This window comes from Diaphorina citri, unplaced genomic scaffold (genome assembly GCF_000475195.1).
Source record: "Diaphorina citri unplaced genomic scaffold, Diaci psyllid genome assembly version 1.1 scaffold197, whole genome shotgun sequence".
Taxonomy (NCBI): Eukaryota; Metazoa; Arthropoda; class Insecta; order Hemiptera; family Psyllidae; genus Diaphorina; species Diaphorina citri.
Window position 1 is genome coordinate 1 of NW_007377634.1, and position 26,056 is coordinate 26,056.

Sequence of the window (26,056 nt, forward strand, 5' to 3'; positions counted from 1 at the left end):
CCCAGACAGACATCCGTTAGAAAGACGCTCGTTGCTATGTTATCTTCCATACTTATCTTCCTTTTGGCCTCACCTGAACAGGATAGGAGAAGTACAATACGAAGTTGTACACTCCGTAAAGCGAATGTCCAATCATGTTCAGCCCCAGGTAGTCGAAATTCAGTCCAACCACACTGAAACAAAGTCAATCCGGTGACTCTTAGTGGTCAGTGTCAAAAGGCTTTCGTGCAAGAAGGGTATAACCGCTAATCGGCCCTTTATTGGTAAAATAGCTTCACTGGTGAGTCATGTTATTGGAAACTTAGGGCAAAAGTTATGTTCACATCTCCATTATTGATGACACACGTTGATATTGATGATACATGATGATACACAATAGATACAATATACACGAGCTTTTGTAAAATCTTAAAAAAAATTTCAAAGCTAGTTTCCTAATATATAACTCGATTTTCTGAAGGCTCTTCATGATACAAGGTTTTTTCACAAATCTTAAATACCTTTTCCGTTGCCAGTTGACAAGGACCTGGCAATGAGCTGATGCCCCCCAGCTTACAAAATAGATCCAGCCGATGATTGTGCTCAGAGTGGTCCAGTGATGTCCTTTCTCTACATCTACATGGACCACCACATCTTTCTCCCTGGAATTTGAAAAACAGATTACTAGTATCTAGTAAAGCTTATGGTTGTAAAGTCGCTAGTTCAATTCCTACTTTGTGATTGGAGTGCTGGTTCCTTTTTACTTTCCTTATCCTATAGGAAGGAAAGTAATGTAATCGGGTCAAATTTTCGATGGTCAGTTTTTAATGTCAAAACACGTATAAATGATAAATGAGTTGTAAATATTGAGCAATGTATGTCGTGCAGACCACAAATGCTACACCAATAGCGTAAGTCAATAACATTTGAGTGGCGATTAGGTAGGTATATGCAGTATTACAGAAATGTTTTTAGGTGCAAAATCATATTCTGCGGAATAGGTACAGATGAAAAAAAAAATCAAAAATTTCATTTTAGAAAAATATTTTATATTTTATCTATTTCAAATTTTCCTTTAAAAATCAATCTCTGGGTAATTACTAGGTCCATAATTAATATATCACAGTCGACTTGAAGCCATCTATGCCAGTATCTGCTTTCTTCTCTATGTCTTCCTCAACAAAATATGGCCTGAAAAAAGGACGAGAAAAAAATAAGCACCCATTCTTAGAACTTAAAGAAGGTTATGCTTCGATTTTTTTTTCCAGGCTTTTCTCGTTGAAGAAAGAAATCACCCAAGATTAATTTTCATCCATCCTATGTAGGTAATATCCTCCATAAGAGCTGATTTTCGTTCTACCTTTGAATATTCGGTATGAGAGTAAAGGAAAAATCACTTTGCGGAGATTAAAACTTTTGATTTGGATGTCACTGAGTAGCGCGGGATTTTGAGAACAAAGCACCGAAGCCGACAGTTCTTAAAAGCTGTTGGCATAGAGGATGCCTCATGACCTTTGAACCATGTACTCAGGTGATGTGTAAGTAGCGCGGGATTTTGAGAACAAAGCACCGAAGCCGGCAGTTCTTAAAAGCTGTTGGCATAGAGGATGCCTCATGACCTTTGAACCATGTACTCAGGTGATGCGTAAACATAACTCTCTTTATTCACGTATTGTACATTTATGACATTATGTATTGTACATATGACATTATGTACCTACATATGACATTATGACACGCAGGATGGCGGTGTTTTTGATCTCACAGATTTCTCACGCACTCACAGAACTAGTAGAATTTTCGCCTATTTACATGCACAATATACAAATGTTTTCGCAGGTGTAGTTAACTAAGTAACTCTACATGTAGATAACCCTAGGTACTATAATATTAAAAGAAGAAGAAGAAGATGATGGTACAAGCAAATAGATATACATTTTTCTGGAGGATGATTTCAGCAAGTGGGTGTATTTTTTTCTGGGGGATTAAGAGGTATTACTGGCCGTAGAGCTGATTGCTAATTCTGTAAGCTTACTTCTCTTTTCCTGGCGATAGGAGTGAATATTATAATATTTTTGAGGAGTTTCAAGTAGGTACTGAATAGGTATTCCACAATAATGTTTCAGTTCTTTAGCTCTATTGGCAATTTTACTGGGGCGTGTTCTGCACTTGGCTGCTTCGTATAGGTTTCCTCTTCTTAATCTTACACCTTCTGTATCTTGGCCGTTTTGGGATAAGCGAGGGAAAATGACAAATCATGTGGCTGTTCGCCACTTTTCTAATGCAGTGGTCCTTCACTTCATTGTAAACTGAAGACACTTCCCTTTATCGTTCTGTAACTCAGTGTTCAAATTTCAATCCAACGCGCAACTGCATCCCTATTTCATGTAATGAAAGGTATTACTTTCATTACACCATAACACAATCTCTCTAGAGAGACGTGTTTCCAATGGAACATACGAGAGGAAAAATAATAAGATTTGTGTTTGTTTGAAAGATTTAGACCACCGTGGATTCTAATGATTAAGAATTAGCCAACTCGATAGCAATCGTCTCTAATTTGCTTAACAATTGTTGCCCGGGTATTGTAATATGCATTATTATATGTTTTTGTGCTGTGGCCGTGCAGACCTGATTTGCATTTCTGATTTATTTCATGTACCAGGTAAAAGCCCCATACCATTTCTAACTAGAACTGCTTTACATAATGAGCTGGATACACAATGCATGTCATTATGTAGGTAAGAGCAGCAAGCTTGCTTCTGCAGTGATTCTCTCCAAGCTGCCGTGGGTAGTCAACACAAATATAATCTTACATAGAAAACGCAGGTTCTCGTTTCTCCACAATTTCCATCTCTGAAGTTTAAATAACACTTCCAAATTCTTGGCCAGCACCTGAGAGCTATGTCTAACTGATGAGTTCAAATAAGAACGAAACGCATCTTAGGCTGTTCTCAGGTGTTGGCTAAAATATAAAGATTGATCAGCGGAGGTATATTTATAGAAGTGATCCAGCAGATGACTTAACTGGATTTTTCCGACCATGGGAATGAACAATCGCCCCCCTGTGAAATCATTGTATACTGGCACGTAAGATTCATTTCCCCTCACGTACAGTCGCCACTGATAAGACCTCTCCAAGTCACGTCTAGTGATCCCGGTCATGTTATCATGTCAGATTAGAGACAAAGGTCCCATCCTAATCACACAAATCAATCTGATCGCGATTTTATTTATCGCGGCATAATCTCTCTAGTTAGGAGATAATGTAGGGGTCAGGACTGAACTTAAGTCAAGTTCTAAGTGTAAGGTTCGGGGTTCAGGACTTAACTGATGTTTTGGTTGTAAGTTTAATGGTTCCGGACCTAACTAAGGTCTCAAGTGTAAGGCCGGCCACTCACTATCAGGTACAGCTGATGAGGTTCACCTGTCAGGTCTACCTCATACCTGATAGTGAGTGGCCAGCCCAAGGTTTAGGGTTCAGGACTTAACTGAAGTCTTAGGTGTAAATTTTAGGGTTCAGGACCCAAGTTTCGCTTAAGTGGAGGCGTGTGGCGGGGATGTCATCTGGGTCTGGAGAAAAGAGTAACACCCAGGATTTTATTGAGACTAGCAGTTTCCTGTGTGTTCTCGATATTAGTATTCCAAGACCCCATAGATCACCAATTAAAGTTCAATGGGCCATCAAAAGATTCAAAGTAGGTATACACTATACATACTCGTAAATATGATTATGTACCTACCTCCTCACTGTACCTAATAAGAAGGTAGGTAGGTACCCGCTTAAGGTAAAAGTAAGTAGGTAGGTACCCACTTAAGGTAAAAGTAAGTAGGTAGGTACTTACCCACTTAAGGTAAAAGAAAGTAGGTAGGTACTCTTTTCTCATTGGTCTTTTCTCTTACATATTCATAGAAAAAAATCTCGCAAAGAGACATGCCAGTGAGCGGTTACAAAGTTTACTTGAATGGTCGGGAAAAGATAAATTAACACGATAAAAAAATATCTTCCCCTCTCAACTAAGAGGTAACGTATTAATTTCGAGCACAATTATTTATTCAAATGAGAAAAAAAGTCAACAGACCGTCTGTCACTTTGCGGAGATTGTGGCCTGGATTTGGAATACTTAGGAATTAAGGACATACTCCGCTGATACAGTGAAAATTTTATTGAGACAAACTGTTTCCTGTGTTTCTCGGGTTTGTCTCCATTGTGCAAGACTCAATAGATCACCAATATAGATCCAATAGGCCATCAAAAGATTATAAGTAGGTATACCAGATACCTCCTCATTGTACCTCATATGTAGGTAGGTAGGTATACCTACTTATGACAAAAGTAAGTAGGTCTTTTCTCTCCCATGTATTAATAAAAAAATTCTCTCAAAGATATGTACATGACAGTAAGCGGCTACAAAGTTTACTTGAATGGTCGGGAAAAGATAAATTAACATGATAAAAAAATGTCTTCCCCTCTCAACTCAGAGGTGACGTACCCTATGTAAGTACAGCAGAGAAATAAAATTATTGGCTTTGGATAAACCACATTCAACGACAAGAATCACAAGTCTGAAGGATATCTTGGATATTGGGAGGATAAGATATGCTGGGTCTACATTTGAAGATGCTGAAATCGCTAAGGACAAACTCTTTTCAAACTTCGTGAACTCTGAAAGCTGTTGAAAATCGGTTGAGGTGTGGTCGGAATCTATTAAGAAACACAATCTCGTCCACCTAACTTTTTAAAGGTTTGCAATTTTTCATCAATTCTAACAAAACGAAAATTTTCAAAAGTGAAAAATCAAAATCACCTCTCCTGAAAAGTTCACATAGGAAAACTTCAGATTTGGATTTTTCACAACTTTTTACGTAGGAATCGACCTTTTATTCATAATTTTTACCCAACTGCAACTGCTCCATTCTAGCAAAACGAAAATTTTCAAAAGTGAAAAATCAAAATCACCTCTCCTGAAAAGCTCACATAGGAACCTCGGGAATCCGAGTACGATTCCACCAACAAATCAAGTTCAGTCATCTTGAAAGCATACGAGAGAGACGAAACTCGAGTCCATTTCGGAAAATTCCTAAGAACCCTCGTCATACAAAACAAGGTGAGTAGTTATCTACATATTTTGCCCTAGTCATATAAAAGAAGGTAAGCAGTTATCTATTTTGGGTGTCTAACATTTACCTCTTCTCTCAGTCATCTTGAAAGCCTACGAGAGAGACGAAACTCGAGTCCATTTCGGAAAATCCCTAAGAACCCTCGTCATACAAAATAAGGTGAGGAATTATCTACATATTTTGCCCAAGTCATATAAAAGAAGGTAAGCAATTATCTCTTTCAGGTGTCTAACATTCCCCTCTTCTCATCAGTCATCTTGAAAGCCTACGAGAGAGACGAAACTCGAGTCCATTTCGGAAAATCCCTAAGAACCCTCGTCATACAAAATAAGGTGATGAATTATCTACATATTTTGCCCTAGTCATATAAAAGAAGGTAAGCAATTATCTATTTTGGGTGTCTATCATTCCCCTCTTCTCAACTGCAAATCGATTTCGTCCCACGGCACTCATCTAGGGGGCTCCACGGTTTAAACAGATTGGTCTCACCTCATAAACACAATTTTAACACTGCGCCGATTTCTTTCCCCTCTCGGTCACGAATCGGTTGGACGTTTGGGTGAATATGGGAGAGATCGATAGCGTTGTCGATGATGGTGCCTTTTGTTTTGTGGGGCAATGGGAGATTTCCGCGGTCGAGATAGCGTCTAGTATTGGGGAGGGTCTCGTCACGGCTTGTCATTAATCATGCATATAACTCATATAACGATAGCTCGGTGCTGGAGCTTTAGCACGTTCAACTTGCGGGAGAGTCGAGAAGGAACTTCATATTGCACACTCCTTGTTTTGTTCTAAATCGCATCTCCATAGAAAATGCTCTGTCCCTGTAGCGCAGTTGCGAAGGCACTAGATTTACCACCGAGGTTACATCGGCTTCGTTCCGATTTGCACTATCCATTCAGGTCATGTTTCCATCTTCAGTGTTTCACAGAGAAAGCTTTTCCCGCTAACAGCACTCAAGAGCATTTAGGTAATTAATCATGCATATAACTCATATAACGATAGCTCGGTGCTGGAGCTTTAGCACGTTCAACTTGCGGGAGAGTCGAGAAGGAACTTCACATTGCACACTCTTTGTTTTGTTATAATTCGCATCTTAATAGAAAATGCTCTGTCCCTGTAGCGCAGTTGCGAAGGCACTAGATTTACAACCGAGGTTACATCGGCTTCGTTCCGATTTGCACTATCCATTCAGGTCATGTTTCCATCTTCAGTGTTTCACAGAGAAAGCTTTTCCCGCTAACAGCACTCAAGAGCATATATGTAGGTACTCGTAGTTCAACTATCACCCCTATTATTCCACCAATCTAATATCTCTATAACAGGCATAAATAATAATGCATACTAAATTCTAGCAAAATAACCACAACAAAAAAAGGCCCGGCGCACATTGAGACACAGCTACGCAGCACAGTCACGCAGCACAGCAAAGCAGTTTTTGTAAACCATTGTCAGTTTTTGATGGTCTGGTTAGTCTAATTTTGTTCCTTCCGTGTCACACACATACAGGAATGTATTGTCACTGACATATAAAAATAGAATAGAATGAAATATATCTAGTCTATCCTACCTAATAGAACATTGGATGTGGGAAAAAAATCAACAATTCGGATTCACAATAGGTAAGACTCTTCTATGCAGTAATAAAAGGACTAGAATTCGGGGAAACCATCTAGTAAACAATGTTAAACAAGACATAATATCGGTCACAACCAAAACAGTACTGTGAAGGGCGGAATCAAGAAGTGGGATTACTTCTAAGAAATTCCTCACTGGAGAAACTGGAAATTTCGTATACGAGACTGACAATTTGTCATAGAAGACATCTAGTTTTTCAAATAAGGAATTTCTCATAGTAAAATTAATTAAAATTTTACAATGATTAATGATAGTGCTTCTGATCAAAATTGGAGTCCCTGGAATTTTTGACAATAGGTCACAATCGACTCTTGAGATCAGCACTTGGTGGGATGGGTCTTAGACAAGGGTGTTGAGTGTCCAGCTTATGCAGTTCCCAGTTCATAAATATCAGAACAGTCCCTGTGAAGGAAAAAAATAAATAAATAAACGTAAGAGAAATATGTATAATATTATTTGGCTTTGATGAAAAAATGAAAGAAAAAACCCCATTTAAAATGAAAAGTTGGATTGTATGAAATTATTCCATGCTCTCATGCCCAGACGAGAGAGAAATATGTTTGAATCAAGTCACTAATCTGAATACAAGTTTTGTGATTTTTGTTAAAACTTAAAAGCTATTCTGAACTGTAACAATACCAGTATTTGGTTTGAGCAACTTTCCCATACACTTTTATATTAATTACCCATTCAATGTAATACGCCAGGATTGTATAGGAAGAGATTCATTGATTTCGAACAGGCTCTGACTCGCGGACAGTACGTATTCGTGGTTGACCTTCACTGTAATTACTCTCCTTATTACGAATTCATACGAGTTTTCTGCTTCTGTAGACGTAGACATACTGTCAGTGTCTATTATTGGAAAATCTCGTCTTTTTCGATATAATGACGTGTTGTATACTTGTCGGTCGTTCACTTCTGTGGATACTGGTACCACTTGTTTTAGATCTTTAATATCTTTTTCTAACAATTCAATGTCTTTAGTCAGCTTCTTGTTCACTCTTTGTAGATCATGTACACCTTCATTAAACTCCATTTCTTTTGATGAAATGTTGTCTAATATTGATGGTGTGACTGTTTCCGATACCGTATTATTTGTTTCTTCAGACTTGACATTTGATGTATTGTGATTTGATTTAGATGGTGTACTGATGTCTTCTAATAGTGTATATTTGACTGCTCCTTGTTTAACTTGGGTTGATGAAGTGTTTTTATGATCTGCTACCGTGATTTTCTCTTTCATTTTGTACTCAACTTCTGTTGTCTTGGTTTTGGACACATTGTTTGTTTTCCATGGGTCCATGAGCTCCACTCTGAAAATGTATCATCGAACGAAATCAATAAAAGTATACCTACGAATTGTAATAATAAATAAAATTGTAGTTTCTATTTCGGTATTTCTCATATGTGTTTATCAATTTTATTACTTACATAGACTCTTCAACTGGATGCTGGTAGTATGTGATGGTCAGTTCACTTGTTGTGCCATGCAACATCAAAATGAAGTTTGATGACACCTCTAGGTGACACTTTACGGAACACACTGAGGCTGGAACAAAAGTTTTCAACAGATTAACTTTTAATCCTTTTAATTAGTTAGGTGTGTAGGTGCTGGGTAATAGGTACATAATATTACCTCGTCTGAAAATTTTGCCTCCTCGTTGAATGCTTTCATATGTCTACATAAGTATAATATAGTGAAAAATGTTATGTATGTGGTATGCATTTATTAGGAATCGAAACTGAAATTTCCGCTATGCATATCTAGTGTGATACCCACTTGGCCAAGATTATTTCCGACTTTCCTAAAGCTGAAATTCTTATCATATGTAAGTATAGTACTGTAGAAAAACTGCCAACTTACCAAGTAATGTGATCAACGCACATTGGAAAGCGAAACTTCTTCTCATCATTGTAAGGTAGTTTATCCCTCTTAGTCTCCAGAACGAAAATCTGATAGCTTTGGAATTACAACTTCAATGCTTTCTTCAACATTCAATGCCGATCAAGGACTTTCTTCCTTGAAGAATAAAGCTCGAGGATTGCACGACTTGGCTGACACATCAATCCTTCAAATAGTCATGTTTGCTGAAATTAAAACACAGACATAATTAATTTTTGGTAGAACTGAAGGTTTTTATTATTATGATGTTAAGGCGGTCTCTTCTTGATCCCTTGTGTGCCCCGTCTAAGCATTCACATAGTATGTATTAAATGTCTCTTGCATTTTCTACTATCAATCAAATGCCTCTTGTGTTATCTCTCGATTTTGTTTGCTATCAATCGAGCAGACATTATTAATTTTTGGTAAAACTGAAGGTATTTATTATTATGATGTTAAGGCGGTCTCTTCTTGATCCCTTGTGTGCCCCGTCCAAGCATTCACATAGTATGTATTAAATGTCTCTTGCATTTTCTACTATCAATCAAATGCCTCTTGTGTTATCTCTCGATTTTGTTTGCTTTTTGTTTATTTGTACAATGTACATGACGAAAGACGAACACGGTAGTCAGTACTTACCTATTAGAATTAGATGAATTTTCGAGATTATGTGATTTTTAGACTTGACAACTTCCATTATGGAACATGACGAACACGGTAGTCAGTACTTACCTATTAGAATTAGATGAATTTTCGAGATTATGTGATTTTTAGACTTGACAACTTCCATTATGGCCACTTCTTTGTTGTACAAAATACTGTTCATAATCTGAATCGATTCAGAACTGGCACACAAGCAAATGAACACGGACAAATTATTATATGTACTATTACTTGCAACATTACAATAATTCAAGCATACGAAGCTTCCATTCGAGTTCTTTGTCGTAAACAATACAAGAGACGTAATGAAAATGAACAAGATCTCTTAAGACATTGTTGTAGGGTACATCTGGGCCCTGACCTAATGTAGGACAATATTAGCCGGCCTAGGGTTAGTTTAATTATTTCATCCAAGTAGGATTGGGAAAACATGCAAAGGGTATTACAATATTTCCACACAAGCAGTAGGACCTAATTTTTCAAGTTGGACGTTCACGGAAAAAGCTTAACACGGAGATGTTTTTTTTTTTTATTTATTTTAGTACGCAACAAACAGTTGAAAATGGGATTTGAAAATTGAAATCACTGACTGAACTTTATTTAATTTATACTTGGTTTGACAATTACACAAGCAGTAGGACCTAATTTTTCAAGTTGGACGTTCACGGAAAAAGCTCAACACGGAGATGTTTTTTTTTTAGTACGCAACAAACAGTTGAAAATGGGATTTGAAAATTGAAATCACTGACTGAACTTTATTTAATTTATACTTGGTTTGACAATTTATTAAAACAAAGAAAGTCAAAGTCTAAGAAAAGGAAATTTCTTATTAGCAAATTACTCGAGTGTTGCAATTTATAATGAAGTACGACAGTGGATTACAGCTCCTTATCAAAAGAGACGCTTTATATTTGAGTCTTTTTATCTACCGTTATCAGAAATCCATTAAACAAGCTGGCACCTCAATCCCATGTTAACAAACCCTCTTTATTGCATGTTACAGGGTAATTTTTTTTTAGAGGGAAAACGCTAATTGTGCAAAATAGTCATTGTGTCATTCTAAATGATAAGCATATAGAAACATGTGATAAACATGCCGTTGAGCTCTCATCATTCAGGGAATCAAGTTTGACTAGGTGCTTCTGGAAATAGGTTACATCGATTTTGTACAAGAATCTCGAGATAAAATAGAATTTTTTTTAGAGGGAAAACGCTAATTGTGCAAAATAGTCATTGTGTCATTCTAAATGATAAGCAAATAGAAACATGTGATAAGCATGCCGTTGAACTCTCATCATTCAGGGAATCAAGTTTGACTAGGTGCTTCTGGAAATAGGTTACATCGATTTTGTACAATAATCTCGAGATAAAATAGACACTGTTGTTATAAATGCCCCTAGCCCAGAGTAAAATAAATGTAACTGTACGATGTCAAACGATCACTACTATTTCATTTCAAGTAATTCTCTAATAATATGGTTACACAAAATTAGTTCCAAAAGACTTATTTAAGTCATTAACTTTGCCATTTGGACTATTAGTACTCGTATATTATCTTCATTGCTTGGAGCATGCACTCATTCAAAAATGCACAACCAAAAATTGTACCCATGTACATATTTCATCAGGAGTAAATAGATTTCTCTAACTTTCACAATATCGATGTTCTGTTTGGTTTTCATGCCATAAAAATACTCCAGTCTATCAACATGGGTCTTACTATTTGTTAGAAAAAAGGCAATCTTCAGACTAGTATCAAAATCAATATTTCCTTTCAAGAAATTCTCTAATAATATGGTTACACAAAATTAGTTCCAAAAGACTTATTGAAGTCATTAACTTTGCCATTTGGACTATTAGTACTCGTATATTATCTTCATTGCTTGAAGCATGCACTCATTCAAAAATGCGCAACCATTTCAAGTAATTCTCTAATAATATGGTTACACAAAATTAGTTCCAAAAGACTTATTTAAGTCATTAACTTTGCCATTTGGACTATTAGTACTCGTATATTATCTTCATTGCTTGAAGCATGCACTCATTCAAAAATGCGCAACCAAAAATTGTACCCATGTAGGTACATATTTCATCAGGAGCAAATAGATTTCTCTAACTTTCACAATATCGATGTTCTGTTGGGTTTTCATGCCATAAAAATACTCCAGGAGCAAATAGATTTCTCTAACTTTCACAATATCGATGTTCTGTTGGGTTTTCATGCCATAAAAATACTCCAGATGCTTGTGGAGGAGCAGAAAGAAATGCACAGAAACATATATGCACAAACACATTAATGTGTTGCCTGCAAAGGAGCTTTCCTTGGGACATTTGATGTGACGTAATCGCCTATGGGAGCATGCTGTGACGTCAAAGTTTACGATTTACTGGTATTTTTTTAATCAATTTATCTAGGGATCTAGAAGTTGTAGAAGAAAAAGAAAAATTTTGTTGGGTCTCATTTTTCCTGCTCTATGACTTTGAAACATCATCCATGTAAGCGCAACTGATCTATTGTTGTCAGAAACTTACTGAATAAAATGACTAGAGTGCTGAGTAAGAATTTGCTGCCACCCATTCTTCTTGACATGATTTATCTTGGGATCTAGAAGTCATAGAAGAAAAAGAAAAATTCCATTGGTCCTCATTTTTCCTGCTCTATGTCTTGGAACATCACCCAAGTAAGTGCAACTGATCTATTGTTGTCAGAAACTTACTGAATAAAATGACTAGAGTGCTGAGTAAGAATTTGCTGCCACCCATTCTTCTTGACATAATACTCCAGTCTATGAACATGGGTCTTACTATTTGTTAGAAAAAAGGCAATCTTCAGACTAGTATCAAAATATGGCTTGAAAATGCTCCCCAATTTACAATCCAATCGACTAGAACATTCACATATAAGCCTGATGTTAGAAAGGATTTCTTGACATATCACAGACTATTTTGCTTAAATCTAACACAATTACTTCAATATCACAGGAAGAGATAGATTGAGGACTTTGTTCTCATCTACCTTAGGAACTATGATCCTTCTGAAGATTTGGTTTTATCTGGAAAAAGAAATCAAATAAAAGACTATGATTATGTCAACAAAGTGAGGAATTTTTCAAAGAGAGTAAATTTTACTGTGCTCAAATTCTCAAACAATGTTAAGAATAAAAGTCAATACCTTGCACGTACACAATGTGTTTAGTTTGCCATGCTCACTGAATTTTAAAACTCCGTCCTTAGGCATAGAGCCGAAAAAAAAATCTCGACTCTCCTGGGAATTGAACCCAGGACAACTCCTAGTTCCGGAGTGAAAGTCTACAGTGTGATAGGTACCCACTCTAGCAAGGAGTTTGCTTTTTACTATCAAAATGTGCATAGTTGGCGTTGGCAGATACCGTGGATCATCCTTTGAATTTGGGAAGTTCGGTCGCGTCTCTTTAGTCAACCCAGAAGCATCACTTATTCCTACAAAAGTAGATGATTATGTGACTTGGGCTGACAAAATTTGACGAACCTTTGGAATAGATCAAGCATCAAGCTCAGGAGTACTCTGCTCTTCAAATAAATGATCTACCTATTCTCTCCCTTGTCTCTCCCTCTCTCTCAACAAGTTCAATATGTGATTTTTTGCGCTGATTCCAATACCTACCTTTTAGGATGGCGATCAAGCTCAGGAGTACTCTTCAAATAAAAAATGATCTACCTATATTCTCTCCCTTGTCTCTCCCTCTCTCTCAACAAGTTCAATATGTGATTTTTTGCGCTGATTCCAATACCTACCTTTTAGGATGGCGATTTATAGTGTCCTCCTGGAGCGTCTGCGTTGCAGAAGTAAGCTGTACCTATTTCAGAAGAGAGGGCAACTAAAGATGGGTCGAAATTTTCTTGTGACAAAAACCTTGAAAAATTTATAAATAAAATACAATCCATGTTTCAGAAGAGAGGGCAACTAAAGATGGGTCGAAATTTTCTTGTGACAAAAACCTTGAAAAATTTATAAATAAAATACAATCCATGAAGTCCGTCGTAATGATGTTATTTAATTATTTTAAACGTATAAAAATATCTATTATTTATCCGACACAAACCAGTTACATTCAAGCACCCGGAATAATTTGCATACTAGCAGAACAGTTTGTCATTGCACGAGCCACTAAAGTAAAAGGACTTCACACTTGAAAGAAAAACCCCAATCTTAGGTACAGCCAAAGCAAGTGTAAGAAATGGCACAATGCCAGGTAATGAAGCAAAGTTCCATTTCCTTATTCCCAACCATTACCACTTTCTTTTCCTTGCGGGTTACGAACCCTGCTCTTTGTTACACCACGAGTCTGGTTCTATCAATACTATTTTTGTTATTAATTAGATTATAATGAATGGGACCTGAAATTGTCTCATCTTCCTTTTAATTGGGAATTGGGAAGCTCTAGCCTCCCTCCTGCTGTGCAATGAATTCTGATTCCAATAAATTTTCATCTTTATAAAAAACAAAATATTGAGACGATTTATATCTGTTATCCAATGGCGGCCCAAGTATGCACCTCAACAAAGGTAGCTGTAACTTGATAGCTGTTATTTGGCGCATCACTAAAACTAATGAAAACCGATTTGAATATTTTGAGATTTCCAAAAGGGGGAAATCTGCCGAATTAGTATTGGGGAGGGTCTCGTCACGGCTTGTCATTAATCATGCATATAACTCATATAACGATAGCTCGGTGCTGGAGCTTTAGCACGTTCAACTTGCGGGAGAGTCGAGAAGGAACTTCATATTGCACACTCCTTGTTTTGTTCTAAATCGCATCTTCATAGAAAATGCTCTGTCCCTGTAGCGCAGTTGCGAAGGCACTAGATTTACAACCGAGGTTACATAGGCTTTGTTCCGATTTGCACTATCCATTCAGGTCATGTTTCCATCTTCAGTGTTTCACAGAGAAAGCTTTTCCCGCTAACAGCACTCAGCACTCAAGAGCATTTAGGTACTCGTAGTTCAACAATCAAAAATCTTTGTAGATTTAACTTGTTTTATCAGTGAAATCCGTTTTCAGGGGATTCTTCCTCGTTATTCTTGCACTATTCATTCAGGTCATGTTTCCATCTTCAGTGTTTCACAGATAAAGCTTTTCCCGCTAACAGCACTCAAGAGCATTTAGGTATACTCGTAGTTCAACTATCAAAAATCTTTGTAGATTTAACTTGTTTTATCAGTGAAATCCGTTTTCAGGGGATTCTTCCTCGTTATCCATCTTAAGGAACAGGTTTCAAAGGTTCGTCGGCTATTTCACACTACACATTGTGGACGTTCTAAGATCAGTGCTCTCCAGTACCAAGTTCTTCTAAACAAGGAGAGCAAAGGTTCGTATAAAGATAGTCTCAAGATACGAAACCTCATCTCATCTTGTTTGCTCTTTATTATATGATTTTCTATATTGTTTCACACTACACATTGTGGACGTTCTAAGATCAGTGCTCTCGAGTACCAAGTTCTTCTAAAAGAGGAGAGCAAAGGTTCGTATAAAGATAGTCTCAAGATACGAAACCTCATCTCATCTTGTTTGCTCTTTATTATATGATTTTCTATATTGTACATGTTGCTCTTCTCTTCATATACAGAACATTTGTTGGGAACCATAGAGATAGATGTGTACGAAACGTTCGAATTCCAATCTTTCTATAGACCTAATAACTAGCATCAGATATTCTCAGAAAAAAAAAAAAAACACTACGGATTAAGAGATCTGTTTGATTAATTTTGCGAAGAAAATGCCCAACCTGAGCTTTCCATTTGGCTCGTTGTCTTTAACATTTATCCTGACCACCCCTACGTTACAAGAAAATACTTTTTTTTTTTCATAGGCTAAAAATGATACCTCAAAAAAGTCCAAATCAAAGTTTACTTACTTGTCGTCATGGTCCGTATAAAGAATGTAATGCTGCACTAGGAAGAGTACATCAAACATCAAAGTGTTGGATAGCAATATCAACGCCTGGAATTGTATATGATATAACGTATGCAATGTGCCCTACATTTATCCTGACCACCCCTACGTTACAAAAAAAAATACTATTTTTTTTCATAAAAATGATACCTCAAAAGAGTCCAAATCAAAGTTTACTTACTTGTCGTCATGGTCCGTATAAAGAATGTAATGCTGCACTAGGAAGAGTACATCAAACATCAAAGTAAATGCAGCAAGACCCAGTTTGGTTGTATCTGTCAGGAGGGAGTTCCAGTCATCTGCAAACAAACGCGATAATCAGGGAGCTTTTCGCTAAGGAACTTTAGCTAAAATCCAGGAGAACAATTTATAGACTAATGTCTAGCTCTCTCGAGTAAGTCGTTGTCTTTTTCATACTAATCCTGATGAGCAAAGGAATCAAATCCTGAAGTAGAACCTTATAAAACCAAAAACGCCTCATGCTGTCATTCGAACATTGCGTGATGTTCTTCAACAGGAATTCTCGTTACCTCTTAATGGCCAAACACCCTGTATAGTAAGTAGATACCAATAGAATGAGGTTCGCGGTTATCACAATTGACTTGAACTCCGGAGACGTGAGTTCGAACACCTGAGTGCATGTCTGCCGAGTAAGTATTTTAGGGTCAACTGTCCAAAGTTTTGCACTTACCAAAGTTGTAAGCCAAAATAAGCATCTGCAGTAGACTGAAAAGTCCTCCAGCGAAATCCAGTAGCACATTACCGAGTCCAATGTTTTGCACTTACCAAAGTTGTAAGCCAAAATAAGCATCTGCAGTAGACTGAAAAGTCCTCCAGCGAAATCCAGTAGCACATTACCGATGCTCCAGCCAACAGTACTCTTCCTCTTGAAGTTCATGTAGGCCTGAAAAACAAAACAAATTATCATGATGAAAGCCAATATCTTTCTCGAATTGCAACAAAAAAAGTGTTTTTGGTTCCCGAAAAAAATTCAAGGTTGAACCCAAAATATCAAAGTAAATTTTGTTTTGATTAGACTAAGGTGAATCTGATCCCAATAAGAATCCAAAGTTTTGCACTTACCAAAGTTGTAAGCCAAAATAAGCATCTGCAGCAGACTGAAAAGTCCTCCAGCAAAATCCAGTAGCACATTACCGATGCTCCAGCCAACAGTACTCTTCCTCTTGAAGTTCATGTAGGCCTGAAAAACAAAGCAAATTATCATGATGAAAGCCAATATCTTTCTCGAATTGCAAAAAAAAAAGTGTTTTGGGTTCCCGAAAAAAATTCAAGGTTGAACCCAAAATATCAAAGTAAATTTTGTTTTGATTAGACTAAGGTGAATCTGATCCCAATAAGATGATTATTGGACAAGGATAGGTACATCTCTTCGCTTCTCCCCTATTTTCTATTTCAAAACTCAAAATCAAACATATACTACCCACTAACCTGAGGAGCATATTTGATAAGTGTGATAGTGAGCTTGATCAGGGCACACTGGTTGATAAAGTCCAACCAATGTATCTTGTGCACAAGTGCCAGAAATCCAGAGAGGAACACCCAAACGGCGTACACCGTGTACAATAATTTGGCACCCTTGGAGAGCCGTTGATTACCGCGCTATAACAGGTAGGAAATAGAAAACAATTTTCATTGAACAAGGTGTCGATGGCGCAGGTATAGGATATTTGAAAAAGTCAACAGAAAGACGGAACTACATAAAGATTTAGGCTTGTCCAGCACTAAATACTTGAATTTAAAATTTGATTTTGATATTTTCCAATTTCTTCAATAAACAAGGAAATAATTTACTTTATTCATCAAAACGAAATCCGGTAGCCAAAATTGCATCATTTGAATCGGGAAAAGTCCCAAAGTTTTGGAGGGAAAGTCGCGATGCTATTAATTAATGTTTTTCCAATTTCTTCAATAAACAAGGAAATAATTTACTTTATTCATCAAAACGAAATCCGGTAGCCAAAATTACATCATTTGAATCGGGAAAAGTCCCAAAGTTTTGGAGGGAAAGCCGCAATGCATACATAAAGATTTAAGCTTGTCCAGCACTAAATACCTGAATTTAAAATTTGATTTTCATATTTTCCAATTTCTTTAATAAACAAGGAAATAGGTAATTCATTTTATTCATCAAAACGAAATCCGGTAGCCAAAATTACATCATTTGAATCGGGAAAAGTCCCAAAGTTTTGGAGGGAAAGCCGCAATGCTATTAATTAATGTTCATAAGAAGATGAACTTGGAAACCCTTAAATGAACTCACCTCGTATTTGTAGCACTGGTAAACTGTATACAGGGTGACCAAAGAATTGTGTGCTGAGAATACCACATCGTTCAGTTGGATCGGATTGGCACTATGAGGATTCCGTAGATAATATTCTTCCTGGAAAACAAATGAAGTATTAATTTGTACCTTCAAAAAGGTCACAAGATAAGACAAAGTGCTAGATGTAACCTCTCATGTACTATTTATTGAGCAAGGGAAATTTCAGGCTGGTATCCTCCCTGTTTGAAGTAACCCAGCCAGACCAAGCTGGTCTACTCCTTGTTTCACGTCCCCCCAGACAGACATCCGTTAGAAAGACGCTCGTTGCTATGTTATCTTCCATACTTATCTTCCTTTTGGCCTCACCTGAACAGGATAGGAGGAGTCACAAGATAAGACAAAGTGCTAGATATAACCCCTCATGTACTATTGATTGAGCAAGGGAAATTTCAGGCTAGTATCCTCCCTGTTTGAAGTAACCCAGCCAGACCAAGCTGGTCTACTCCTTGTTTCACGTCCCGCCCAGACAGACATCCGTTAGAAAGACGCTCGTTGCTATGTTATCTTCCATACTTATCTTCCTTTTGGCCTCACCTGAACAGGATAGGAGAAGTACAATACGAAGTTATACACTCCGTAAAGCGAATGTCCAATCATGTTCAGCCCCAGGTAGTCGAAATTCAGTCCAATCACACTGAAACAAAGTCAATCCGGTGATTCTTATTGGTCAGTGTCAAAAGGCTTTCGTGCAAGAAAGGCATAACCGCTAATCGGCCCTTTATTGGTAAAATAGCTTCACTGGTGAGTCATGTTATTGGAAACTTAGGGCAAAAGTTATGTTCACATCTCCATTATTGATGATACACGGTGATATTGATGATACACAATAGATACAATATACACGAGCTTTTGTAAAATCTTCAAAAAATTTCAAAGCTAGTTTCCTAATATGTAACTCGATTTTCTGAAGGCTCTTCATGATTCAAGGTTTTATTCACAAAACTTAAATACCTTTTCCGTTGCCAGTTGACAAGGACCTGGCAATGAGCTGATGCCCCCCAGCTTACAAAATAGATCCAGCCGATGATTGTGCTCAGAGTGGTCCAGTGATGTCCTTTCTCTACATCTACATGGACCACCACATCTTTCTCCCTGGAATTTGAAAAACAGATTACTAGTATCTAATAAAGCTTTTGGTTGTAAAGTCGCTAGTTCAATTCCTACTTTGTGATTGGAGTGCTGGTTCCTCTTTGTGATCAATAACTCAAACAGAACAAAGTTCATCGGTATCTTGCTTGTCAAAATTACCTGCTGTGGAAAGGTTTAAAAGAAAAAGAACCGCATCTCTACCTTAATGTAATTAGAAAGCAAGATCAAGTAACACTTACAGTTGTTCATAGGGCTGCAGTTGAATCAGTACAATGGCATTGCCAGGAATGGTTGTAAAGTCGCTAGTTCAATTCCTACTTTGTGATTGGAGTGCTGGTTCCTTTTTATAATCAATAACTCAAATAGAACAAAGTTCATCGGTATCTTGCTTGTCAAAATTACCTGCTGTGGAAAGGTTTAAAAGAAAAAGAACCGCATCTCCACCTTAATGTAATTAGAAAGCAAGATCATGTAACACTTACAGTTGTTCATAGGGCTGCAGTTGAATCAGTACAATGGCATTGCCAGGAGAAAAAGAACCGCATCTCTACCTTAATGTAATTGGAAAGCAAGATCATGTAACACTTACAGTTGTTCATAGGGCTGCAGTTGAATCAGTACAATGGCATTGCCAGGATTATACCCATTCAATGTTTGGTTTAGATGGTTGCTGCGCTTGGCGGTATTTTGACCGCTTTTGGACAGATTTCGACCATTTTTTGGCGGTTTCCAGCTATAGCGACAAAACGGTTAGAGATATTGTAAAAGTTAGGGTAAAAGAACACTCAAATAACATCATTCAATAGGATAAGGAAAGTCGTGTGATGTTCACACCAGATTTTTTTAATCAATAACTCAAACAGAACAAAGTTCATCGGTATCTTGCTTGTCAAAATTACCTGCTGTGGAAAGGTTTAAAAGAAAAAGAACCGCATCTCTACCTTAATGTAATTAGAAAGCAAGATCAAGTAACACTTACAGTTGTTCATAGGGCTGCAGTTGAATCAGTACAATGGCATTGCCAGGATTATACCCATTCAATGTAATACGCCAGGATTGTATAGGAAGAGATTCATTGATTTCGAACAGGCTCTGACTCGCGGACAGTACGTATTCGTGGTTGACCTTCACTGTAATTACTCTCCTTATTACGAATTCATACGAGTTTTCTGCTTCTGTAGACGTAGACATACTGTCAGTGTCTATTATTGGAAAATCTCGTCTTTTTCGATATAATGACGTGTTGTATACTTGTCGGTCGTTCACTTCTGTGGATACTGGTACCACTTGTTTTAGATCTTTAATATCTTTTTCTAACAATTCAATGTCTTTAGTCAGCTTCTTGTTCACTCTTTGTAGATCATGTACACCTTCATTAAACTCCATTTCTTTTGATGAAATGTTGTCTAATATTGATGGTGTGACTGTTTCCGATACCGTATTATTTGTTTCTTCAGACTTGACATTTGATGTATTGTGATTTGATTTAGATGGTGTACTGATGTCTTCTAATAGTGTATATTTGACTGCTCCTTGTTTAACTTGGGTTGATGAAGTGTTTTTATGATCTGCTACCGTGATTTTCTCTTTCATTTTGTACTCAACTTCTGTTGTCTTGGTTTTGGACACATTGTTTGTTTTCCATGGGTTCATGAGCTCCACTCTGAAAATGTGATTGGGTTGATAAATTGTTTTTATGATCTGCTACCGTGATTTTGTCTTTCATTTTGTACTCAACTTCTGTTGTCTTGGTTTTGGACACATTGTTTGTTTTCCATGGGTTCATGAGCTCCACTCTGAAAATGTATCATGGAACGAAATCAATAAAAGTATACCTAAGTACGAATTGTAATAATAAATAAAATTGTAGTTTCTATTTCGGTATTTCTCATATGTGTTTATCAATTACTTACACAGACTCTTCAACTGGATGCTGGTAGTATGTGATGGTCAGTTCACTTGTTGTGCCATGCAACACCTTCAACTGGATGCCGGTAGTATGTGATGGTCAGTTCACTTGTTGTGCCATGCAACATCAAAATAAAGTTTGATGACACCTCTAGGTGACACTTTACGGAACACACTGAGGCTGGAACAAAAGTTTTCAACAGATTAATTTTTAATCCTTTTAATTAGTTAGGTGTGTAGGTGCTGGGTAATAGGTACATAATATTACCTCGTCTGAAAATTTTGCTTTCTCGTTGAATGCTTTCATATGTCTACATAAGTATAATATAGTGAAAAATGTTATGTATGTGGTATGTATTTATTAGGAATCGAAACCGAAATTTCCGCTATGCATATCTAGTGTGATACCCACTTGGCCAAGATTATTTCCGACTTTCCTAAAGCTGAAATTCTTATCATATGTAAGTATAGTACTGTAGAAAAACTGCCAACTTACCAAGTAATGTGATCAACGCACATTGGAAAGCGAAACTTCTTCTCATCATTGTAAGGTAGTTTATCCCTCTTAGTCTCCAGAACGAAAATCTGACAGCTTTGGAATTACAACTTCAATGGTTTCTTCAACATTCAATGCCGATCAAGGACTTTCTTTCTTGAAGAATAAAGCTCGAGGATTGCACGACTTGGCTGACACATCAATCCTTCAAATAGTCATGTTTGCTGAAATTAAAACAATCAATCGAGCAGACATTATTAATTTTTGGTAAAACTGAAGGTATTTATTATTATGATGTTAAGGCGGTCTCTTCTTGATCCCTTGTGTGCCCCGTCCAAGCATTCACATAGTATGTATTAAATGTCTCTTGCATTTTCTACTATCAATCAAATGCCTCTTGTGTTATCTCTCGATTTTGTTTGCTTTTTGTTTATTTGTACAATGTACATGACGAAAGACGAACACGGTAGTCAGTACTTACCTATTAGAATTAGATGAATTTTCGAGATTATGTGATTTTTAGACTTGACAACTTCCATTATGGCCACTTCTTTGTTGTACAAAATACTGTTCATAATCTGAATCGATTCAGAACTGGCACACAAGCAGTAGGACCTAATTTTTCAAGTTGGACGTTCACGGAAAAAGCTTAACACGGAGATGTTTTTTTTTTTTATTTATTTTAGTACGCAACAAACAGTTGAAAATGGGATTTGAAAATTGAAATCACTGACTGAACTTTATTTAATTTATACTTGGTTTGACAATTTATTAAAACAAAGAAAGTCAAAGTCTAAGAAAAGGAAATTTCTTATTAGCAAATTACTCGAGTGTTGCAATTTATAATGAAGTACGACAGTGGATTACAGCTCCTTATCAAAAGAGACGCTTTATATTCGAGTCTTTTTATCTACCGTTATCAGAAATCCATTAAACAAGCTGGCACCTCAATCCAATGTTAACAAACCCTCTTTATTGCATGTTACAGGGTAATTTTTTTTAGAGGGAAAACGCTAATTGTGCAAAATAGTCATTGTGTCATTCTAAATGATAAGCAAATAGAAATATGTGATAAGCCTGCCGTTGAACTCTCATCATTCAGGGAATCAAGTTTGACTAGGTGCTTCTGGAAATAGGTTACATCGATTTTGTACAAGAATCTCGAGATAAAATAGACACTGTTGTTATAAATGCCCCTAGCCCAGAGTAAAATAAATGTAACTGTACGATGTCACACGATCACTAGTTATCAGGTTCAAAGAAAATATCAGTCTACTTACCCATAGGTAAATATCACTTTGGTATAGGTAGATACCCATAACCGGTGACTTGTGACACAAGAATCCCGAGAGAAAATAGACACTGTTGTTATAAATGCCCCTAGCCCAGAGTAAAATAAATGTAACTGTATGATGTCAAACGATCACTAGCTATCAGGTTCAAAGAAAATATCAGTCTACTTACCCATAGGTAAATATCACTTTGGTATAGGTAGATACCCATAACCGGTGACTTGTGAACGATCACTAGCTATCAGGTTCAAAGAAAATATCAGTCTACTTACCCATAGGTAAATATCACTTTGCTATAGGTAGATACCCATAACCGGTGACTTGTGATCGTACCTAGAATTCCTACATTGCAATAAAAAGGCAGAATAGGAAGAAAGAGAAGAGACAATTATTGGCACCATTGCGCGTTGCATCAATGTGTTTTGCCTACCCTGTATTCCCAATAGTCATTAAATAATGAGGCCTATAACCTGAGATGTGGACATCAAACCTGCCGTTATCACAAAAGGGATGGCAATCAGAAAATGCGCATTTACTTGACAGAACGACTGGCCGTACCTAGAATTCCTACATTGCAATAAAAAGGCAGAATAAGAAGAAAGAGAAGAGACAATTATTAGCACCATTGCGCGTTGCATCAATGTATTTTGCCTACCCTGTATTCCCAAGTCATTAAATGAGGCTTATAACCTGAGATGTGGACATCAAACCTGCCGTTATCACAAAAGGGATGGCAATCAGAAAATGCGCATTTACTTGACAGAACGACTGGAAAATTCCTCAAATCATTTAGGTCGTCTGAGGTCCAAATTAATTAAATTTGATTTTTATTACTAATTTGCATACGTTGAACAAAAATTTCTTTAACAAACCTCTAATTAATGTGGTGTAACTACCTCAGTGGTTACTTTCATTTGAACCTAAGTCAGTCCTAATCTGAGGAAACAATCTGACATCACCGACACAACTAGGTACTGCTGACCAAATTTTCATTCCTTATCCTTATAGATTTATTATATCTTTAAGATACAGCAAACGCTAGTTATCAACACTGGGAAATTATGGTCTGAGAAGATTATCAAAACTCATAGGACAAAACGGTGTTTTGCAATTTAACCCAGTCTAACAAACAGATATATTTTAGGCACGTACATAAATATTTATAAAGTACATAGAATACAAAATAATAGGATAAATAAGTTAATTTAGCACGGGGATTGTCAAGCCTGCCTGATAGCTATTTTCTATTGGTATTCTCTTGAGCTACGCCTGTCAAATTCACGTCGGTGCGACCCCTCTAGTTCGGCATTAGCCGATATGTAAAAAAAAAAAAAAAAATAAAAAATGTCAGTCTAACAGATATATTTTAGCCACGTACATAAATATTTATAAAGTACATAGAATAAAAAATAATAGGGTAAATAAGTTAATTTAGCACGCGGATTGTCAAACCTGCCTGATAGCTATTTTCTATTGGTATTCTCTTGAGCTACGTCTGTCAAATTCACGTCGGTGCGACCCCTCTAGTTCAGCATTAGGCGATATGTAAAAAAAAAAAAAAAAAAAAAATAATAATGCTAGTAGGATTCTTTTAATAAATCAATAAAACATGAGGCTAAAATTAATAAGAGATAACAACAATCATACATAACTACTCGTATGTATGTAAAATATACTCGTATATTTTATTTTTATTTACAAAAATTTCGAGTTCTTAACTTCGTTCTTTTTATAATAAATAAAAAATGTATAAACTTTTAATATATTTACAATAGTAAGTACTTAAATAAACAAAAAAAAAAAATGATTTAGATTGGTAAGCCGTGCTTAACTTTAATTTTTGATTTATTTTTCTCTTCTAATTATGCGCAAATGCACAGAGGGAAAGGAAAGGTCATATTTAATATGAAACTATATGAAAATATTACAAGGTAACGAGGTGGAATAAAATAACAATTTCTTAAATTAGTAGTAAATTATTGCATTTTTAACCAAACATGGCAACCTAAGAAGTAAAGGGGTATTATTGGGAAAATCTAGGAATCAATTTCTTCCCTCAATATGGATTCTGTTTTTATATGCAACAAGTTACTATTGTCGTTTAAATTTGGACTTCAAGTTCGATTAGGTAGGTAGGTAATTCTAAATTTAAAATGTAGATATGAGAGTATGTTGGTTACCTGAAATGATAAAGTGTGGAGTCACAGCCTCAAAATGATTTAGATTGGTAAGCCGTGCTTAACTTTAATTTTTGATTTATTTTTCTCTTCTAATTATACGCAAATGCACAGAGGGAAAGGAAAGGTCATATTAATTTAATATGAAACTATATGAAAATATTACTAACAAGATGGAATAAAATAACAATTTCTTAAATTAGTAGTAAATTATTGCATTTTTAACCAAACATGGCAACCTAAGAAGTAAAGGGGCATTATTGGGAAAATCTAGGAGTCAATTTCTTCCCTCAATATGGATTCTGTTTTTATATGCAACAAGTTACTATTGTCGTTTAAATTTGGACTTCAAGTTTGATTAGGTAGGTAGGTAATTCTAAATTTAAAATGTAGATATGAGAGTATGTTGGTTACCTGAAATGATAAAGTGTGGAGTCACAGCCTGAAAATGTATCATGGAACGAAATCAATAAAAGTATACCTAAGTACGAATTGTAATAATAAATAAAATTGTAGTTTCTATTTCGGTATTTCTCATATGTGTTTATCAATTACTTACACAGACTCTTCAACTGGATGCTGGTAGTATGTGATGGTCAGTTCACTTGTTGTGCCATGCAACATCAAAATGAAGTTTGATGACACCTCTAGGTGACACTTCACGGAACACACTGAGGCTGGAACAAAAGTTTTCAACAGATTAATTTTTAATCCTTTTAATTAGTTAGGTGTGTAGGTGCTGGGTAATAGGTACATAATATTACCTCGTCTGAAAATTTTGCTTTCTCGTTGAATGCTTTCATATGTCTACATAAGTATAATATAGTGAAAAATGTTATGTATGTGGTATGTATTTATTAGGAATCGAAACCGAAATTTCCGCTATGCATATCTAGTGTGATACCCACTTGGCCAAGATTATTTCCGACTTTCCTTAAGCTGAAATTCTCATCATATGTAAGTATAGTACTGTAGAAAAACTGCCAACTTACCAAGTAATGTGATCAACGCACATTGGAATGCGAAACTTCTTCTCATCATTGTAAGGTAGTTTATCCCTCTTAGTCTCCAGAACGAAAATCTGACAGCTTTGGAATTACAACTTCAATGCTTTCTTCAACATTCAATGCCGATCAAGGACTTTCTTTCTTGAAGAATAAAGCTCGAGGATTGCACGACTTGGCTGACACATCAATCCTGTCACAGCCTGAACAAGAATATTGCATTTAAATTGTAGAAGAAACATAGAAAATAACAAATAACTTATCAACTAAAACGTCAAGCATTTAAAATGCTAACTAAGTAAACTGTAACATGATATGTACAATGGGTCACATTTCTTGAAATAAGAGTCTCCTTGTTCCTATTCAAAAGGAAGCTAAATGGAACAATTTGGTGTACAACATCAGTTTTTGATGGTCTGGTTAGTCTAATTTTGTTCCTTCCGTGTCACATACAGGAATGTATTGTCACTGACATATAAAAATAGAATAGAATGAAATATATCTAGTCTATCCTACCTAATAGTGGG

At 36.3% G+C, this 26,056-nt stretch overlaps 3 protein-coding genes and 2 long non-coding RNA genes across 10 annotated transcripts; 1 reads left to right on the plus strand and 4 right to left on the minus strand.

Moving 5' to 3' along the window:
* Positions 1-25: 25 nt before the first annotated feature.
* LOC108251964 (cystinosin homolog) lies at positions 26-1,089 on the minus strand. Its single transcript, XM_017442589.2, has 3 exons — positions 1,081-1,089; positions 501-670; positions 26-173 (listed from the first exon to the last, which is right to left on the minus strand). The coding sequence occupies exons 1-3, from the start codon at positions 1,087-1,089 to the stop codon at positions 53-55; spliced, it is 300 nt and encodes a 99-aa protein (XP_017298078.1). The 3' UTR covers positions 26-52.
* On the minus strand, positions 1,007-25,719 carry LOC103505824. Of its 5 annotated transcripts, none has more exons than XM_026821059.1 (13): positions 21,538-21,930; positions 21,057-21,280; positions 20,631-20,741; positions 20,566-20,572; positions 20,354-20,448; positions 19,632-20,220; positions 18,515-18,655; positions 18,098-18,197; positions 17,501-17,620; positions 16,669-16,839; positions 16,006-16,123; positions 15,401-15,518; positions 1,007-1,170 (listed from the first exon to the last, which is right to left on the minus strand). In XM_026821059.1, exons 2-13 carry the CDS (start codon positions 21,103-21,105, stop codon positions 1,092-1,094), a joined length of 1,698 nt encoding a protein of 565 aa, XP_026676860.1. In that variant the 5' UTR covers positions 21,106-21,280; positions 21,538-21,930; the 3' UTR covers positions 1,007-1,091. The 5 variants fall into 5 exon arrangements, with proteins under 5 accessions (XP_026676860.1, XP_026676859.1, XP_026676862.1 ...); XM_026821058.1 differs by lacking the exon at positions 16,006-16,123 and adding an exon at positions 16,303-16,420; XM_026821061.1 differs by lacking the exons at positions 16,006-16,123; positions 21,057-21,280; positions 21,538-21,930 and adding exons at positions 16,303-16,420; positions 25,518-25,719.
* Positions 4,653-5,153, minus strand: LOC113466013. Its single transcript, XR_003390559.1, has 2 exons — positions 4,940-5,153; positions 4,653-4,787 (listed from the first exon to the last, which is right to left on the minus strand). It is a non-coding gene; the product is annotated as an uncharacterized LOC113466013 (long non-coding RNA).
* LOC113466011 lies at positions 7,421-9,478 on the minus strand. Of its 2 annotated transcripts, none has more exons than XM_026821062.1 (4): positions 9,356-9,478; positions 8,606-8,829; positions 8,173-8,290; positions 7,421-8,054 (listed from the first exon to the last, which is right to left on the minus strand). In XM_026821062.1, exons 2-4 carry the CDS (start codon positions 8,652-8,654, stop codon positions 7,421-7,423), a joined length of 801 nt encoding a protein of 266 aa, XP_026676863.1. In that variant the 5' UTR covers positions 8,655-8,829; positions 9,356-9,478. The 2 variants fall into 2 exon arrangements, with proteins under 2 accessions (XP_026676863.1, XP_026676864.1); XM_026821063.1 differs by lacking the exon at positions 9,356-9,478 and adding an exon at positions 9,263-9,339.
* LOC113466014 lies at positions 18,946-20,011 on the plus strand. Its single transcript, XR_003390560.1, has 2 exons — positions 18,946-19,067; positions 19,565-20,011. It is a non-coding gene; the product is annotated as an uncharacterized LOC113466014 (long non-coding RNA).
* Positions 25,720-26,056: the final 337 nt, after the last annotated feature.